The sequence below is a fragment of the Haliotis rubra genome, unplaced genomic scaffold (genome assembly GCF_003918875.1).
Source record: "Haliotis rubra isolate DU_JTF1 unplaced genomic scaffold, ASM391887v1 Scf112, whole genome shotgun sequence".
In the NCBI taxonomy this organism is placed as follows: Eukaryota; Metazoa; Mollusca; class Gastropoda; order Lepetellida; family Haliotidae; genus Haliotis; species Haliotis rubra.
In genome coordinates, this window is record NW_025765026.1 from 650,105 (window position 1) to 670,336 (window position 20,232).

Genomic DNA, 20,232 nt, shown 5'->3' on the forward strand with positions numbered 1-20,232 from the left:
CGTGACAAGTTTGTACTAAAAGAAATTAACAGGGATTCTTCCGCGGGTGTTTCCAAATAGTTGGACATTGAATTGGCACTGTCAAAGCCTTGAAGTTCGGGAATGTATATCTGTTTGGACGTGTGTAGGTGTATGTGCAGAGTGGTATGTGGGTGAAAGTGTTTCTGTGTAGGTGTTTCTGAATTCAAGGGGCGGTGGGGTAGCCTAGTGGTTAAAGCGTTCGCTCGTCACGCTGAAGACCCGGGTTCAATTCCCACATGGGTACAATGTGTGAAGCCAGTTTCTGGTGATGCCCGCCGTGATATTCCTGGAATATTGCTAAAAGCGGCGTCAAACCATACTCACTCACTCACTCACTCTGAATGTTTCTGTCCATGATTGTGCATTTACGCACCTGTGTCCTATTTGCGTGTGCACGTGTGTTCATATGTGTATGTGTACATGTGAGTGTCTCTGCATACGCGCGAGTGTGTGCATGTCCGAGTGTCTGTATGCACGTGTGTGTACATGGGTATGTACAGGTTCAAACGTAGGCGTATCTTAGGGAGAAATGTAGATACAGAGTATGGTGTAGCTGTAGATGTAGCTGTGAGTATGGTGTAGCTGTAGATGTAGCTGCAGAGTATGGTGTAGCTGTAGATATAGCTGCAGAGTATGGTGTAGCTGTAGATGTAGCTGCGGTATGGTGTAGCTGTAGATGTAGCTGTGAGTATGGTGTAGCTGTAGATGTAGCTGCAGAGTATGGTGTAGCTGTAGATGTAGCTGTGAGTATGGTGTAGCTGTAGATGTAGCTGCAGAGTATGGTGTAGCTGTAGATGTAGCTGCAGAGTATGGTTAGCTGTAGCTGTAGATGTAGCTGCAGAGTATGGTGTAGCTGTAGATGTAGCTGCAGAGTATGGTGTAGCTGTAGATGTAGCTGCAGAGTATGGTGTAGCTGTAGATGCAGCTGCAGAGTATGGTGTAGCTGTAGATGTAGCTGCAGGGTATGGTTTAGCTGTAGATGTAGCTGTGAGTATGGTGTAGCTGTAGATGTAGCTGCAGAGTATGGTGTAGCTGTAGATGTAGCTGTGAGTATGATGTAGCTGTAGATGTAGCTGCAGGGTATGGTGTAGCTGTAGATGTAGCTGTGAGTATGGTGTAGCTGTAGATGTAGCTGCAGAGTATGGTGTAGCTGTAGATGTAGCTGCAGGGTATGGTGTAGCTGTAGATGTAGCTGTGAGTATGGTGTAGCTGTAGATGTAGCTGTGAGTATGGTGTAGCTGTAGATGTAGCTGTGAGTATGGTGTAGCTGTAGATGTAGCTGCAGGGTATGGTGTAGCTGTAGATGTAGCTGTGAGTATGGTGTAGCTGTAGATGTAGCTGCAGAGTATGGTGTAGCTGTAGATGTAGCTGTGAGTATGGTGTAGCTGTAGATGTAGCTGCAGGGTATGGTTTAGCTGTAGATGTAGCTGTGAGTATGGTGTAGCTGTAGATGTAGCTGTGAGTATGGTGTAGCTGTAGATGTAGCTGTGAGTATGGTGTAGCTGTAGATGTAGCTGTGAGTATGGTGTAGCTGTAGATGTAGCTGTGAGTATGGTGTAGCTGTAGATGTAGCTGTGAGTATGGTGTAGCTGTAGATGCAGCTGCAGAGTATGATGTAGCTGTAGATGTAGCTGCAGGGTATGGTTTAGCTGTAGATGTAGCTGCAGAGTATGGTGTAGCTGTAGATGTAGCTGTGAGTATGGTGTAGCTGTAGATGTAGCTGTGAGTATGGTGTAGCTGTAGATGTAGCTGTGAGTATGGTGTAGCTGTAGATGTAGCTGTAGGGTATGGTGTAGCTGTAGCTGTGAGTATGGTGTAGCTGTAGATGTAGCTGTGACTATGGTGTAGCTGTAGCTGTGAGTATGGTGTAGCTGTAGATGTAGCTGTGAGTATGGTGTAGCTGTAGATGTAGCTGCAGGGTATGGTGTAGCTGTAGATGTAGCTGTGAGTATGATGTAGCTGTAGATGTAGCTGTGAGGTATGATGTAGCTGTAGATGTAGCTGCAGGGTATGGTGTAGCTGTAGATGTAGCTGTGAGTATGGTGTAGCTGTAGATGTAGCTGCAGGGTATGGTGTAGCTGTAGATGTAGCTGTGAGTATGGTGTAGCTGTAGATGTAGCTGCAGGGTATGGTTTAGCTGTAGATGTAGCTGCAGAGTATGGTGTAGCTGTAGATGTAGCTGTGAGTATGGTGTAGCTGTAGATATAGCTGCAGGAGTATGAGTGTAGCTGTAGATGTAGATGTGAGTATGGTGTAGCTGTAGATGTAGCTGCAGAGTATGGTGTAGCTGTAGATGTAGCTGTGAGTATGGTGTAGCTGTAGATGTAGCTGTGGGTATGGTGTAGCTGTAGATGTAGCTGCAGAGTATGGTGTAGCTGTAGATGTAGCTGTGAGTATGGTGTAGCTGTAGATGTAGCTGCAGAGTATGGTGTAGCTGTAGATGTAGCTGTGAGTATGGTGTAGCTGTAGATGTAGCTGTGAGTATGGTGTAGCTGTAGATGTAGCTGTGAGTATGGTGTAGCTGTAGATGTAGCTGTGAGTATGGTGTAGCTGTAGATGTAGCTGTGAGTATGGTGTAGCTGTAGATGTAGCTGCAGGAGTATGTGTAGCTGTAGATGTAGCTACAGAGTATGGTGTAGCTGTATATGTAGCTGTGAGTATGGTGTAGCTGTAGATGTAGCTGCAGAGTATGGTGTAGCTGTAGATGTAGCTGTGGAGGTATGATGTAGCTGTAGATGTAGCTGCAGGGTATGAGTGTAGCTGTAGATGTAGCTGTGTGAGTATGGTGTAGCTGTAGATGTAGCTGCAGAGTATGATGTAGCTGTAGATGTAGCTGCAGGGGTATGATGTAGCTGTAGATGTAGCTGTGAGTATGGTGTAGCTGTAGATGTAGCTGCAGAGTATGGTGTAGCTGTAGATGTAGCTGTGAGTATGATGTAGCTGTAGATGTAGCTGCAGAGTATGGTGTAGCTGTAGATGTAGCTGCAGAGTATGGTGTAGCTGTAGATGTAGCTGTGAGTATGGTGTAGCTGTAGATGTAGCTGCAAGGTATGGTGTAGCTAGCTGTAGATGTAGCTGTGAGTATGGTGTAGCTGTAGATGTAGCTGTGAGTATGGTGTAGCTGTAGATGTAGCTGTGAGTATGGTGTAGCTGTAGATGTAGCTGTGACTATGGTGTAGCTGTAGATGTAGCTGTGAGTATGGTGTAGCTGTAGATGTAGCTGTGAGTATGGTGTAGCTGTATATGTAGCTGTGAGTATGGTGTAGCTGTAGATGTAGCTGTGAGTATGGTGTAGCTGTAGATGTAGCTGTGAGTATGGTGTAGCTGTAGATGTAGCTGTGAGTATGGTGTAGCTGTAGATGTAGCTGTGAGTATGGTGTAGATGTGAGTATGAGTATGGCTGTAGCTGTAGCTGTGAGTATGGTGTAGCTGTAGATGTAGCTGCAGGTGAGGGTCAAGGTTTCATGTTATTTATTGTTGAAACTTGGAGACTTGTATTAAGTCTAGTTTTATGTGGATAACCGAGCATGCTGCGAACAACAAAAGCCAACCGTTCTCAAGCAGTGTATTTGTGTTTAACACGAAAAGACAGCAGAAACATCAGAGTATCCGAAAATGAAGTTTTATTTGGTTTGCTATTGATTCTCTTGTGTTCATCTGATTTGAGTCAAGGTAACTTTAAATTATAGAAGGACGGTGGGGCAGGCAGGTGGTTAACGCGTTTGCACATAATGCCGAAACCCGTGGTTGATTCACCGTTGAAGCCGTTATCGGAAATCCTACGTCGTGATATAGCTGGAATACTGTTAAACGCGGCGTAAAACCATATCCACCCCTTCACTTGTATTTTAGCTTGCACTAAGGAAAATTCTCTATTTGGCTCAACAAGAAACTGCAAAACCGACACTCTTAATTTAAAATTAAGCTTGATTTTAATGCAGCAGTGTAATATGAAAACAGCGTCTTGTTGGTCATTTTCGAGTATACCGTGTATTACAAGCTTATCTTTTCTACTGTAATGAATACCTTGGAACCATACGCCACCCCAAATAAGTTGTGAATTCGATTCCACTAAAGAGATGCTACAACTAGCCGTCCAGTCAAACAGCTCTCATTGGCGACAGATATTATGTGCTCGAGGGTGGAGAGATGGAATGGTGTCATTGCTTTCGAAAAAAATCTATGATGGCAAATTGGTATAGCGTGTTTATCATAATACATTGGAGAAATAATACACACGCAAAAGCATGAATGATTGATAGAAAGGGCCAGTGTATCTCCACGATCTCCATACACGTTATGTTCAAGAAAGATGCACAAGACCTGTTCGTTACCAAACGCGTCTCTAAAATTGTCTCAAAGCTATAGTTCGAAATTACACATCGCACATTATATATACATACATATTTCTTCTTTTGGGGGTCTTAGCAAAAATTTCCTCTGAATCCATACCTTCAACTATGGTTCGAAACTGCACATCGAACATCCAGCAATTGGATTTTTGCAGCCTAACAAAAAAACAATTCCATTAAATCTAGATCTGCAACTGCAGCAATAGTTAAAGCGATTCTGACAGTCACGCTTTGAAATTGTAGAAGTAACCCGGCCTAAAATCTAGCCGTATCCGCTGTCAATACAACCTTCCTCCTTGAAACGCCACTGAGGCCTCACAAGAAGAACCAAACTACGTTTTTTCCCCTTTAATCTGATGGAGATGCTCGGGTTTTTATCCTTCCTCAGTCAGTGTACATCTTCCTCTGGGATCCAACTAGAGACCTGAGTTACGCATAATGAAGTGAGTTCACTGCCTATATACACGCCAAGCGCCTCTTGAATAACAGCATCGTTGTCAAGACATCACCTCCTTTCCACAACATCAACACATCACTGGTTTGAGGTATCACGCCCAGGTCCAAAAGACTTCAAACCCTTTTCCTCACCCATCCCGCCATCCGGCGCCTGGCATGAAGGGGCGCTATGAAAACACTTCACAAACACCCTGTTTGGGGCATATTCACCAACTAACAACGGAGTATGGTTTCATGCCGCCTTAAACAATATTCCAGCAATAACACGGCGGGGGACACCAGAAATGGGCTTCATATATTGTACCCATGTGGGGAATCGAACCCGGGTTTTCGGCGTGACGAGCGAACGCTTTAACCACTAGGCTATCCCACCGCCCCCACTAACAATTGAGAAAGGGGACGGAAAATATTCAAATAGTTATGTGACTAGTGGGGTTTTATCATTAATATAACACCTTCTAGAACAGATAGGCGGCGCCGTTATTCCTTCCATTCGTGAAAGGATTAGAACGACTCTTCTATTCCAACTGCAGTCTGTCTCACAGTCCCCAAACCATATCATATTCCCCTCCGTCCAGCCCCTAAAGGGTTGTCATAGACCTGAATGAAGCAAATATAAGTTCTGAAACCCCAATCTCATAAGCTTCTTTTCAACTTACTGCAGTTCTTTGTTTATATCGAAATTATGTTTTCAAAGACCGAGCGTTAGTCTACCTCACAGAGCCGGCTTCGACATCACGCTCAGTACGTGTACCTCCATTGGGAGGAAGGTCAGAAAGCATTCCCCGGTGTTTATAATGAAAATAATCTGTCATCACCGCGATACTAAATAGCAAATAACGTACAGAACAAGGGATAGATTAGCTGGACACTTGTACAGATTCAGGGGAGGGTTAATGGTTACCACCCTCACCACTTCTTGTTTTGGTGGATCGGATAGTGTTACCGCTGCTCACTGTGTTACCATGGCGGTGAACTCTACAGGAAGTTCGCCATCAGGCTAACTGCACCTTAGTGCATCTACGAAGGATATGAGATATGATTACAGTTACTACGTAATTGTTGGGGTTTTTTTTGTTTGGCGGGGATTGGTTAATCTGACATTGGGGATAATTGGGTATATGTGGCATAATATCAGCATCAACAATATCCCGGTGTCGAGAACCATGCATATTGACGATCTACCAGCATCAACGGTATTCATGACTGTGTTGATCAGTACACGGCACATTGACCATCTACCAGCATATACGGTATTCATGACTGTGTTGATCAGTACACGGCACATTGACGATCTATCACAAATACGGTATTCATGACTGTGTTGAGCAGTACACTGCACATTGACCATCTACCAGCATATACGGTATTCATGACTGTGTTGACTAAAATACTGCAAACTGACCAACTAAAATACAACAAGTAGTGATTATGAGGTATCTGTAATCAGTTCCATGCTATTTGCCCAAAGCACGCTGCCATGTCTAACGCATTTAATTGACAGGGTTTTACAAGATACTGCTCGAATCTAAATCGATTCTCATAAGAAATGAACTTTGTTTCGTTGACATATATTTGATTTTTTTTTTCAATAATGCCTGTTTATTCACAAGCGTTTAAAAACAGAATATTTATGAGTTTGTACATCTTTCTCAGTAGTTCTATGTTCCTACATCTATTTCAACCGAAAAATAACCGCCTTACGTTTCAGCTATTTATTACATTGGTATGTCAATATCTTATGATAGACACATGTTGTTAATTTTTAAATCGTTATCTTTAAACATTTCTTGACATACTTTACCTGCACACACTGAGACAAGACACCACACAGGCACCACATTAACATATCGATACTAATTCACAGTGACCCTCCTCCATTCCTGTTCCTAGGGCATGTATATACATAGAGTGTGAAATATCCCTTTCACTGACCTGTCACGTGCGTAACCACTTTGGTGAGACCTCGCGATCACATGTATAGAGCTGACAAACCTAGAAACATAAACGGGGCAAACCGGGGTTCGAAACCACAAACATATGTACCTGGTGCGCCCAAGGGAGGCAACTCTTCGCGTCGCCTTTGACAACTCGGTCACCCGTGCCCCTTTGACGTAGGTGATAACATGTTTGTGACTGACATGTTGACACTCTGGTGGGGAGGGGTGTGGGTAGTCACGGTAGACAACACAACCCACCATGCACCCACCACACACGCACACGCCACCCTGTCTTCCCCTTACCCACCAGTCTATTCTATTCAATCGTCCCGGAGAGCGGGAGGTCGCGGGTACGATCCCCGACCGCGTCATACCAAAAGACGTTAAAATATGGTACTTGTTGGTCCCTGCCTGGCGCTCGGCATTAATGGGTACAAGGACTGGTCGGCTCGGAGTCAGTATAATGTGTCTGAGTGGGGTATCCATGCTTCACAGCGGCATGGTATCTCAGTGGGCTAGCACTATAAAACCAGCTTAAGTCTGGGCTAGTACAAGCAGCCGCACATACACATACACACGCATGCACGTCGTCATGAGCGAAATATTTTCAAGCACGACGTTAAAACAATTTCACCTCACCTCACCTCACCTCACCTCACCTATTCAATCGTCGATCGGTAATGTCAGTGCAACGGGAGGGTAAGCGCGTGTCATCTGAAGTTGACTTAGCCCCATACAGCGCACTTGCCTATCACTACACGTAACCAGTTACAGAAGAAAACATACCCCACGGGAGAGTTTCCATGACTCAGTGATATTTCCCAGTTATCTTATTAATATAACGGGCATTATGTAATTTATACCATGTAATTCAAGCCGGAAAAATTGAGCAGATCGTGTGAAGTTCTTCAGCGAGACAAAACATAGCCTTAACATATGTCAGACTAGACCATTCACAAACAGCCGTCGAGCTGATCAATGGGATAGTTCGTACTTCTCATTGAACAGCACATATAAGTTTATCTCATTGATACGCCACACGGTGTCTACCGTATTAGCATACACTATAGATACAAGTGTAGTTGTGGTCACTAGATAGGTGGGCTGGCTGATATATGGGATGCCATAGCGTCCTGAAATCCCTTGATTTATACGATATTTCAAGAGGTGCATTTCTGAATAGGTTACAAACCGCGTATTAACTGCTTCACAAAATCGTCTTCATGGCCTTCATGCTAAAGGGGGGCGGTGGGGTAGCCTAGTGGTTCAAGCGTTCGCTCGTCACGCCGAAGGCCCGGGTTCGATTCCCCACATGGGTACAATGTGTAAAGTAGCTTAGACGGCAACAGGTTCCGTGGTCCAGTGGATGCAGCATCTGCCCGTAGAGCTGAAGGTTAGCCGTTCGATTCCCTGCAGTTCCATACTAACAAAGGTTAAGAGATCGTACTTGTTGTTACCTAGGGAAAAATACAAAGACTGGTCTCCTCTCAGTACTCTGCGTCTGTATAAGGTATCTATATTGACACTGCGGCATCGTATCACAGTCGGATAGCACTAGAAAAGTAGCATTAGTCAGGACACGTACTAGGAGCCACGCGCAGAGCCACACGGACGCGCACATCGCAATACAAGAGCAGTAATCTTTAATCCAACGTCAACGTCGATTTCACCCACCTTGAATGGGCTGCTGTAATATTGCATTTAAAACGTGTTATCAAAACTGAACGGTATCATTTCCGATCGAGAATCAAGCAGTTCTCAACATGGACATTTACTGTTGGATTGATAACACATTCAACATAGCCCTTAAGTGATCTTAGCACCACGACTATTCCAATGGCTTAACACACGTTACGAAGGTTGGTTCGTGAAACGGGTCCCTGTTTGACATGGAGAGTGAATGCGTTGGTTTTCTCAGTGGCTTCAAACAGTATGTCCCAGCGTCGCTCAGTTGTATGCAGATGGGAAGTCCTAAGTGGCGCAGACCCTACACGTTCACGGTGAAATCAGTGAGTGAGTAAGTACGATTTTACGCCGATTTTAGCACTATTCCAGCAATATCACGGCAGAGGACACCAGAAATGGTCTTCACTCATTGTTCCCATGTGGGGAATCGAACCCGGGTCTTCAGCGTGACGAGCGAACGCTTTAACCACCAGGCTACCCAACCGCCCCGTGCAATCTGTGGAAGGAGTTGGTGGTGACGGCGGCGAATTACAGTACGACGAACTATGATTTTCGCAAATATAACCTGCTCCAAATATCAAGTCCAAACGTACGACTTTCGTTACATTATATTATTCTCTCCGTGACTGAGTTCAAATAACTAATTTCTACCGAAGACGTCCCTTTGAAAAGCAGTTACGGTATATCGCTCTGGTTAAAACACATTAATGTTGGTCTCCATTTGAACACTGGGACATTATTTTCCACACAGTATCATCAAGAAAAAAATAAAACCAGATTTTACTGAATCTGTAGTTTATCAATACAACTATGTCGGTGTATAGTAACATATATTACCTGTGTAAATATCCACAAGCAGTGCAAAAATATTAGATAATGACAAACAGAACAATGGCGATGTGGAGCGGTGTGGCTTAAGTTCAAAGCCAAACAATGCAAGTATTATATTAAGCTCGTACGTAGCCAAAGGTAGATCCAATATCAAACGAGGCATTGCTCAGCTACAAAGTCTGCACAGTTTAGAGCTGCTGAAGAACACAATGTCATTCAAGTTACCATAAACTGTGATTCATTCGAATTAAAATATTCTATTTATATATTGAAACGTTTTTTGTCTAATTTATAGTTTTCCATATCTTGCAATTTTGTATACATTATTCTTGAGTGTGTTTCGTCAGACAATGTGTTCGTACAAAACCTTGAAGCTGTCAACATGTAAAACGAGTTATGCATGTTTCGTACAAGCTCAGGTAGACATTAACTGCCCATGTCGTGTCCTCAAAGTACATTAATGAGATAAACCTATGCCAATGCCCGAAACAGATGTACCTATAAGCTGTCATTAACACAAATGCATTCTTTAAAAATGTTCCAACGTGTCTGCCGGTTTGCAGCAACAATTAAGCGTGTAAAAAAGTAACAATTAAGTTCACCAATGTTTGGAATGCTCCGACAAAGCGAAGCACGACGCAAGCGACGTGAAACTGTATTGAAAGAACAAACATTGCCTGGGAGTTTGGGAAATTCTCGAACCTTATTCCGCGAAGTAACTGGAATGCACCCACTGAAATTGTCCGTCATATCATACAGAGTTCATCGTCCCTACGCTGTTTTAGTACGTGCGTCGGAATTGCGAGAATTTAGCGTGAGTGGAGAGGATGATACGAGTGTGCCAGGATGTAACGAGCAATTTTGTGTATGACAGGCTCTCAATGTGTCTGTGGATCACACATAGCTTGTCGACCGGCAACGTGGGCTGATAAACAGCCCTGTTTAGCCAGGCTGTCGGCCTGTCATTTGACTTTAACTCTTATAATCTTATCGTTTGGGTCAGTTCAGTAATTATGTGTACACTGTCATGTAATCCCGAGGTAAGTTTATTTGGCCCTTGGTTAAACAGGCGTTCGCTTTCATAGCGCATACTTACTGGCACGGGGAAATCTTTCCTCAAAGACGTTTCAGTTCGGCGTAAATCTTAATTTAACAAAGTGGTTCGGGGTCATATTTATTGCCTACAGATTTCATAAATGGGTATTCTACACGCAGGACTCAAATATCAGTATTTGGGTGTGGGTGTCACGTTTAAAGAAACGAGAGTATGGATTTTTATATAATATCTGACTCCACCCAACTCTTAACATATCGCGTGTATCGTAAAAGAGCATTTTAATTTTGTTTCCATTTTCGATATGTTATCATTTCTATGACGACAGTGAGTGTATAGACGTGTAGACGAAATGGTGATGGATTAAATGTGGAGTCGGTGATTGATTACAAGAAACACGTCAGCACTTAATCTACATGTTTGTTGACTTACCTACTGACCTAACACAGAAGTGAGATTGTTTAACAGGTTATTGGCATAGTAATAACACCACGGATGCGATCAGTCTCCCACTATCACTAATTCTGTTAAGACCTGGGACAGGACTGGTCCCAGTTAACCAATGCTGGTCGTAAAAGACAAGTGAGTGAGTGAGTTTGGTTTTAAGCCGCTTTTAGCAATATTCCAGCAATATTGCGGCGGGGGACACCAGAAATGGGCTATACATCGTACCCATGTGGGGAATTGAACCCGGGTCTTTCAGCGTGACGAGCGAACGCCTTAACCACTAGGCTACCCAACCGCCCCTATTAAAAGACAAGAGTGGATCCTTTGGTTAAGTTTGGCTCGGTGTCTTCCATGATTGGGAGTCAAGGGGCAGCGAGGGCCGTTGTCTTCAAGACCAACGTCTGGTTTGTCTGGTCCTGGCTTGATAATTTACAGTCCGCAGTGGTATACCAGGGGCAACGCAGTTTGCGGCTTAAAACAACATTCACCCCCTTACTCAAATACCATACACATATACCTATACACCAACAGAATTTACAAAATGTCGTTACTATGCATAGCAGCTATTATTAACCTTACAGAGCGGGTGAGTAGCTTTGTGGGTTGTTTAAGCGTAGGCTCGTTACGCCGAAGACCCAGGTTCGATTCCCCTCGTAGCTAGGTATGATATGATAATTTGATTTCTGGTGTCCCAAGCAGCGATGTTTCTGGAATATTGCCGAAAATAGCGTAGAAGCATTGTCAGTCAGTATTGGACCTTACAACTGAAGTACTTCAATAATTGAACCGGGTCGTCTCCACGAGTACCCCTCTGGTGATATAATGACGTAGTCTGGGAAATGAAACCGATAGTTACGAAAGATACCCATTAATGATACCGTCTACGACTATAAGTAAACAGCCATGGATAAAAATATGCATTAATGTTATCAGTCAGTAAGTAATTAAAACTTTACCGCATCGGCATTAGTCTGTCTCACACTCCCTGAACCACAGGGGACGGTGGGGTAGCGTCGTGGTTAAAACGTTCGCTCGTCTTGCCGGAGACCTGGGTTTGATTCCCCACATAGACACAATGTGCGAAGCCCATTTCTGGTGTCCCCCGCCGTGACATTGCTGGAATATTGCTAAATGCGGCGTAAAATCATACTCACTCACCCTGAACCACATTATTTCCCTACTGTCCAGCCCTCCGTGCAGTGCTAAAGCCCTAAATGAATCAAGTCTAGATTTCCTCAGGTTCTGAACCTCCCATCTCACCTGGGTTCCTTTTCAATTTACATGGGTTTATTTGTTACTATAAAATATTTAGAGACTAAAGCCGCTTTTACATGCACAAATTTACTTTCAGGAGTATATTTGCTTATGTAAGTAAATCGACCATGTAAACGTCACAAAACGAATTTACTCACGGAAGTATTTTATACTCCTGGAGTAAATTTACACCTGCTCCAGAGGTAAAGTAAAAGTATATTTTCTCCTAGAGTATTTTACTCCAGGAGCAAATTGACCTTGTAAATGGCACTTAAGAGTTAGTCGATCGGCATCATTTCAGTAATATAGTAAACAAGAATCAGAAATCGGGATAAAAAGAATTCATTTATTTAACATCACTGACTTTGTACAAGTTGCTATATACAGTGTGGGAGGGAGTTGCGTTTTACGCAGCTTTTAGCAATATTCCAGCAATATCAGGACCGGGGCATCAGGAATGCACTTCATACATATCGACCAAGTAGGGAATCGAACCCTGACTTAGCCACGACGCGTTAACCACTAGGCTACCCCCACCGCCGTACACACTGGATCATATGTCCGTCGCAAAGGTGTACCATAGTTCAACCAGTACCAACATTAATCACGAAATCCGTCGTGAAAAGAGTCGAAAACTATCAACCCCTCCGTCACAAAGAACGCATTTAAAGAGGTCATTTCTTGATGGATGAGAGGGGAGGGGCAGTCAAATTCGATGTTGGAAATATTTATAGTTTTGATACGAAGAATGTAGTTACCTGTGTCTAAAATACATGTCAAATATAAGGTAACGTGAAGAGAATCTGTAACGCAGCGTTCAGGTTTACTGCACTTATAAAGCAACGTGCATGAATACGCCTGCGTGTGTGAAAACATGCGTATGCGTGTGTCTTCTTGTACTAGATTAAGCCCTTTTGGCGTAGTAAATGCCACAGGTCAACGTAGATACCCCATTCAAACACAGTATATTGACACCGGGAAGACCAGGCCTTGGTTTAGGACTCTTAATGAGTGAGTGGGTTGGGTTTTACGCCGCTTTTAGCAATATTCCAGCAATATCATGGCGGGTGGACACCATAAATGGGCTTCACACACTGTACCCATGTGGGGAATCGAAACCGGTCTTCGGTGTGACGAGCGAACGCTTTAACCACTAGGCTACCCCACCGCACCAACATTAATCACGAAATCCGTCGTGAAAAGAGTCGAAAACTATCAACCCCTCCGTCACAAAGAACGCATTTAAAGAGGTCATTTCTTGATGGATGAGAGGGGAGGGGCAGTCAAATTCGATGTTGGAAATATTTATAGTTTTGATACGAAGAATGTAGTTACCTGTGTCTAAATACATGTCAGATATAAGGTAACGTGAAGAGAATGTGTAACGCAGCGTTCAGGTTTACTGCACTTATAAGGCAACGTGCATGAATACGCCTGCGTGTGTGTAAACATGCGTATGCGTGTGTCTTCTTGTACTAGATTAAGCTCTTTTGGCGTAGTAAATGCCACAGGTCTACGTAGATACTCAATTCAAACACAGTATATTGACACCGGGAAGACCAGGCCTTGGTTTAGGACTCTTAATGAGTGAGTGGGTTGGGTTTTACGCCGCTTTTAGCAATATTTCAGCAATATCACGGCGGGGGACACCATAAATGGGCTTCACACACTGTACGCATGTGGGGAATCGAAACCGGTCTTCGGTGTGACGAGCGAACGCTTTAACCACTAGGCTACCCCACCGCACCAGGACTCTTAATGCAGAACACCTGGAGAGTGTAATAACAAGAGGTGAGCAAGTGAGTATGATTTTACACCGCTTTCAGCAATATTCCAGCAATAACACGCCTAAAATAGGCTTGACAACGGCACTCACTTAGTCAATCGAGCAGGTGCGCGTAACGACCGAACGCCTTCACAACTAGGAAACCCCGCCGCCCCGTAACAACACGCATCATCGTTTAGCCTCATCTTTTTTGGTCTGATGCTGCCGGAGATCGAACCACGAACCACGAACCTTCCGCTCTTCCGTCAGACGTTCTATCAACTAGACCCACAGAGGCGGGCGGGGTCCCCGAATAACCGCACATGAATTGGATTACGACTAAATAATCCTAAATATTACACCGATTTGACTTGTGTTAACCAGCCCGTACATCACCTTCTACATGAATGCACTATAAGCTCATGGATGCAATAAACAGATAGCAGTATTCCAAGCATGAGAACAATTTTCTGTTAAAGGGATTTCTCCACGAGCATACAGAATCCTGCGATGCTTAGAGCACCACGGTGTGACTTCAATACCACCATGCCATTGCCAGTCTTCCGGAAACTGGGTTTATCAAGTGTGTGTATATTCATGTAAACGCTTGGTGATCACATTCAACAAACATACACTCGTAAACTGCAATTTGATTTGTAAGATTTGCCTAGCCCACTCCAGTCGACGTCGTTAGTTAACAATTAACGCGACGCTGTGCCGTGGGCTGTTATCAATGCTAGATATTGAGCGACCTCGGACTGCCTCTACCTTGTGAAGACGGCCCAGCGCGAGCCGCGTGCAGCTCGTGGCTCGTGCGAGGTTAGCTTGTCTGTGACAACAAAGCCAAACTTGACACAATGTAAACAAACAATCGGAAACGCGGAGAATTATTAAACAATATGAAAGTATATCGATACATAAACCACATATGCTTGTTTCACATGACGTCCGGGGTTTGTAAGAACTTTGTAAGCATTTATCACATGTTATTGAAGTTTGATAATATCATCTAACATAACAATGTTTTAGTACAAGAGAACTAAGATTTGTAGTAACAGTCACAAGTTATTGAAGTTTGATAATATCATCTAACATAACAATGTTTTAGTACAAGAGAACTAAGATTTGTAGTAACAGTCACATGTTATTGAAGCTTGATAATATCATCTAACATAACAATGTTTTAGTACAAGGGAACTAAGATTTGTTGTAACAGTCACAAACTACATACAAACATTATCCGTTCCATCTCGACAAGGTGTTTAGCAAACATTTCATATGTATATTTAGACAAAGTTGCAAAAAATTAGCACTTCTAAACGATTATACCGTTGCTCATTTTGACATCACGAAACATCGGTACCTGTATGCAATGAGAGTTGAACTGTTATTAACTTAGATGGAAGTTTAAACAAGTCAACAATATGCAAAACCTATAAAAGTGATGCTATATCAACACATGTAACACGAAATAACTGTTTTCATATATGTACATATCAAATTTCAAATGTACTAACTTTTTTCAGTGTAGACTTTTGCAAAATGTTTTTATCGTAAATACAGATTCCCGAATGCATGACGATTTTCATCGAAGGGGGCCTATATATTTATGAGAGTTTACTTAAACTCCCTTCATCTGATAATGCTGTTGTCAGGTTATTTATTACCCTGTTGTTTTTTAGCCACGTTTCGTGGTTCAGTTGAGATTTCCGATGTCATCAAGAGGAGGCACCGTTGACTATAAATTTGAGACGAAAAGTGGCCAGTGTTCAACCAATTTAAAACTTAAGAAAATATGTGCGGTTGAAATTTTATCAGTGGGAAAATATGGACAGATGAGAAAACAGTCCTGGGAGGGATAGTTCACAGCTCTAGGGGAAAGAGTTTACACAGCAGTTTTAAATCTGGCTTGTTTAACCCAGAAGAAACATTTTGGGGTTATTGAGGGAACGCCGGTTGGTGGGTTTTCACCAGCGGCTTAGAAAGCAGACGATAAGGTGTGGACGCGCTCGAGCGATTTCCGTGCACCTACCTTGGCGTTTATCATAGAACACAGGCGACTGACGTGCAACACTGATCTGCAGCAAGACGATAAATGCTAGAGTTTGAAGAAGCAGCGAACATGTAGAGACTCCAAGTTGTTGTGGCTTCATCACGACACACAGTACTCCTGTCGACAGCCACAATCCAGGCTGAAAAGCTTGCACACAATCACACACAAGATTTCGCTGATTTCTCCAATTTTCACCGGGTTAAAGCCTGTGTCTTCGGCCTGACCATACAACGAGTTAACATTTTAACTGCCTCTGTGATTTGGAGTCTGTCGTCTGCTCGTAGAGCCGACACTTCCGATCGCATGTGAGCCCCAATGAAAGTTCGCGGTTCTGTTTGGACGACACCATTCACGGTGGAGAAAGAGGGAGGTTGATCAAGGGGGGTTATTCGCTGGGCTAGGCGAACGCTGTGTGTCCTCGGCCGACACGGTAAGAATGGGTCGGCGAGATAACAGAGGCTTCTTGTCCAGTTAACGCTCTGTCAGTAGATTTGGAAGGTTGTGTCATTCTATAACGGCGGTGAAGCGTGTATAAGGCACTTTCCACCCTCTGGGAAATGGGAACGCTCTCAAATAACAGTATTACCTATCTGAATGCACGGGGTGCAGGCACACACTCCGTAGCTTAGCTGCTGCTGGGACGAAGCGAACTCGCCTGAACAATTGTTTCTCAACTGATTCGTTGATAGTGCTGGAATTCTGGGGGTAAAAATCAGAGAAAATTTACCAGCTGCTTTTGATTTGAAATTATGGACAGGCTAGTCGTGCAGATATCAGGTCGATAGATGTAGGACGACTCATCTCAGTTACACATGCAGGGATGATAACGGCGAGAGTCGATGGTGTACAAGTGAGGAACAGAGTGGCGCGAGAACAACGGTATATACGTACATTCATACCAGTGTACTTTAACAGCCGTTCTGCTGTCGCTGTAGAAACATGCATGGAAGATAACGAATATGTGACAGACTGTGTTGGTATGGGTAACTGTTTTACGTAAGACTGTTCGTGTTTGGTTGTTTTTCTCGTCTCCCACCCGCCCTGAATTTTCATTTCGACGTGAAACAATAAAAAGGTTTTAATATCTCAATTTTCCCCTCCGCTTCGAAAGCGTTAGCACTTATGGGGTAAAATTTATACTTTTACCCTGCACACACATAAAAAAGAGGTCAGATCTTTTGTATCTAGATGTATTTAAAAAATTGTTTCCGAAGTAAAGTTATTCGATCTACACAATCATATATGTTAAAGACGATCACCAATTTTAAAATCTAAAGTTTAAAATTTCATAAAATAAGTTACACAATTTACGAAATTGTTTTTCGCCCGCCCTCTCTCTTGCTGGTTGAGATTCGAGATCAGAAACATAAAATTAACACGGATGGCCTAATAGTCACATAATTGGTGATATAACTTCATACACTTTGGGGAGAGTGGTCTGCGCGTTGGTGTGGATCTAGGAGGTAACAACATATTTTAATGCAAATGTTTAACATGTATAAAAAAACATTAAAAAACTGTTTACTTTCGAATCTGAGTGTAAGTACGCGTGTGCGAGTGTGAAACGGTGAACAAGATGGATTATCTTTTCTTTGGTGAAGGTCAGATTTTAAGTGCAAGCTTTGATAAATCATCTCTCCCACCCACTCAACCGCCAACATAGGGCTACATGGGTACGCTGAAATACCATACTGACAATGCTGTGACTAGGTAATGTGTCAGAAGAGGCACATCTTCCTATGTTTCTCCATGTTTCATGAGTAAAACTTCCAACTGTCCTTTCTGTCCCCGGTCACAGAAGGTCTGTAATACTGCTGACGGGACAATTTTAACCCTCTCACTGTTTGCACACCACTATCACCCCATGACCCAATCCCCACCCAATCCCCACCCCATCCTATCATCCCGTCCCCATCCTATCATCCCGTTCCCATCCATCCCTACACAATCATCCCACCAACGAATCCCAACTCAACCACCCCTCCCACCCCATGACCCCACCCTACCCATCGCCACCCAACCACTCCTCTCCACCCTATCACCTCCCCTTACCCATCGCCACCCAATCCCTCCGTCCCCACCCTATCACCCCGTCTTACTCATCGCAACCCAATCACTCCGCCCCCCACCCTATCACCCCTCCCATCACAATCACCCTCCCTACCCATCAACTAATGTCCCCCCAATCACGCCGTCCCCCACTCCTGAAACTGGTCATCAGTCCTACATGGGAAGTCCGTATTACGAGACTGTGGAACTGTCCTGATTGACGAATCATGGGCACGATCTGTACCAACATTTAGACTCTTGAAATGAATTCAGGAACTTTGAGTACTCTAACAGTCATCCACGACTGGTGTCATATTTCGGAGATGAAGTTCCAACATTTGTCACTGGTAAGAATGGGCAAATAGTTCCCGAGGACAAGGCAGAGGAACTAGCATATATAGCCTGTGGAAAGACCACTGCCACAACTAAGGACTGACTGACTGACTGAGTTTGGTTTTACGCCGCTTTTAGCAATATTCCAGCAATATCACGGCGGGGGACACCAGAAATGGGCTTCACACATTGTACCCATGTGGGGATTCGAATCCGGGTCTTCGGCGTGACGAGCCAACGCTTTAACCACTAGGCTACCCACCGCCCCTCACAACTAAGGAACATGTCGATATAAGTCATGATAATCATAATGGATACTCAATGACCACCACACATAGCCAATCCAGTAGCAGTGTCTCATGGGAGAGTTCAGCACTTTACATGAATGAACTTGACATGGCAATGGTTTCAGCAGTTCTAAGGATTCTAACTTCTGATTTAAGACACTCTAGGTTAATCATTTCTTGTCAGACTTGGAAGCAGGGGACAGTGACACTGTCATGGATTCCAACGAAAGAAATACATTTGTGGAAACTACCTCCAGAAAGATCAGATCATCAATAGCCAACATCATACTATAGTATGACCAGAAATTATTGAGAATTTTAGGAATATGTTTAATTGGATTTCTAGTATAAACAACCTTGACCAGCTATCAAGTGCGTGGTTTCATTCAAGAGAGACAACTCCGTTAATCCTTTTTCATTAGTTTGTGAAGAGTTATCCCCCTTTGTTTACTTGCGAGCAGACGACATTTTCAGTGATCCTCAGTATGGATGATTTAGAGAAGAGGACGTTGATTTTAGAGTATTATAACAAGGACATCAGATCAGCTAAAGTGATTTCAAGTAGAACAGGCATCCCTTTGTCCACTGTTTATCGTGTTTTGAAAAACATTGCAAATGGATATGGCATTGAGCACCAGGGAGGCGCAGGTAGGCCCAGAAAATTGACTGTCGGTGACAGGAGGCGGCTTGGTATTCTTGTTTCTAAAAACAAACGAAGGAGTTTAGAAAAAGGCTGGATATGATTGATAGAGGAACTGTGGCTATCTGTAAGGAGACAATTAGAACTGAGCTGCATGCAATGGGTTGGCAGACAAGTCGAGGAATTCCATCACCGATCATGAAACTTGAACAAAAGGAGCGAAGGTTGAACTGGTTTCGGACCCAAAATGACATTATTAGATTGGCCAAGCTTTAGCCCTGACCTAAATCCAATAGAAAATGTTTGGGGACTTATGAAGGAAAGTGTCAATTAGAAAAATCTGACAAATATTGCTAAAATGAAAGAAGAGGTGGTCCGATATTGGGACAGCATGGACCACGACTTTCTAACTTCTTTGATCAGTAGTATGCCCCGCCGCATTGAAGCCTGCATTTCTGCCCATGGTGACTTGACAAAATACTAACTGTTCACCTGTCTTTGAATCTGGAGTTATGTTCTGCTAATATTCACATTTAATACGTGAGTAATGAGTGAAAAATAATAAAAAAATTACAATCTTTAAATTCTCAATAATTTCTGGTTGTACTGAAAAACGTCGTGCAAAACTCACTAAAAGTATGTTGTTTTGGCAGGACACACCACCCAAATTCTCTGTCTTGCAAGCATTATTCAAATCAAGATGACGACATTACTTACTTCTGTTGGGGATGTTTTACATAACCATGAGGAAGCCTTCTCTACCAGTGGGATCATTACCACCAGATAGCACTTCCATAGACCCATAGACATACAGACGCACGCACGCACGCACGCACGCACGCACGCATACACACGATTCATGCAATAAACCTATAGCTACCCTAACATGCTTTAAAGGTACCCCCATCATTGGAAAACTCTCCTAACATGTCGCTTTAGTTACCGCTGTCATTCACCTGCAGCAACCCTGACATAACCTTCAATGTCCGTATAATATTCCCATTGCCAAACAAACATAATCATTAGGTACTCCTGCCATGGCCCTTAACTGCACTTATAACCCT

At 43.4% G+C, this 20,232-nt stretch overlaps 1 protein-coding gene across 1 annotated transcript in view; it reads right to left on the reverse strand.

Annotated features, from left to right (window-relative positions):
- Positions 1 to 16,297, reverse strand: part of LOC124289541 (A disintegrin and metalloproteinase with thrombospondin motifs 7-like) — a 135,334-nt gene extending 119,037 nt beyond the window's left edge. The window contains 1 exon segment of the mRNA XM_046726123.1: positions 15,839 to 16,297. Within this exon segment, the coding sequence (XP_046582079.1) occupies positions 15,839 to 15,959 (121 nt within the window). The 5' untranslated portion in view covers positions 15,960 to 16,297.
- Positions 16,298 to 20,232: the final 3,935 nt, after the last annotated feature.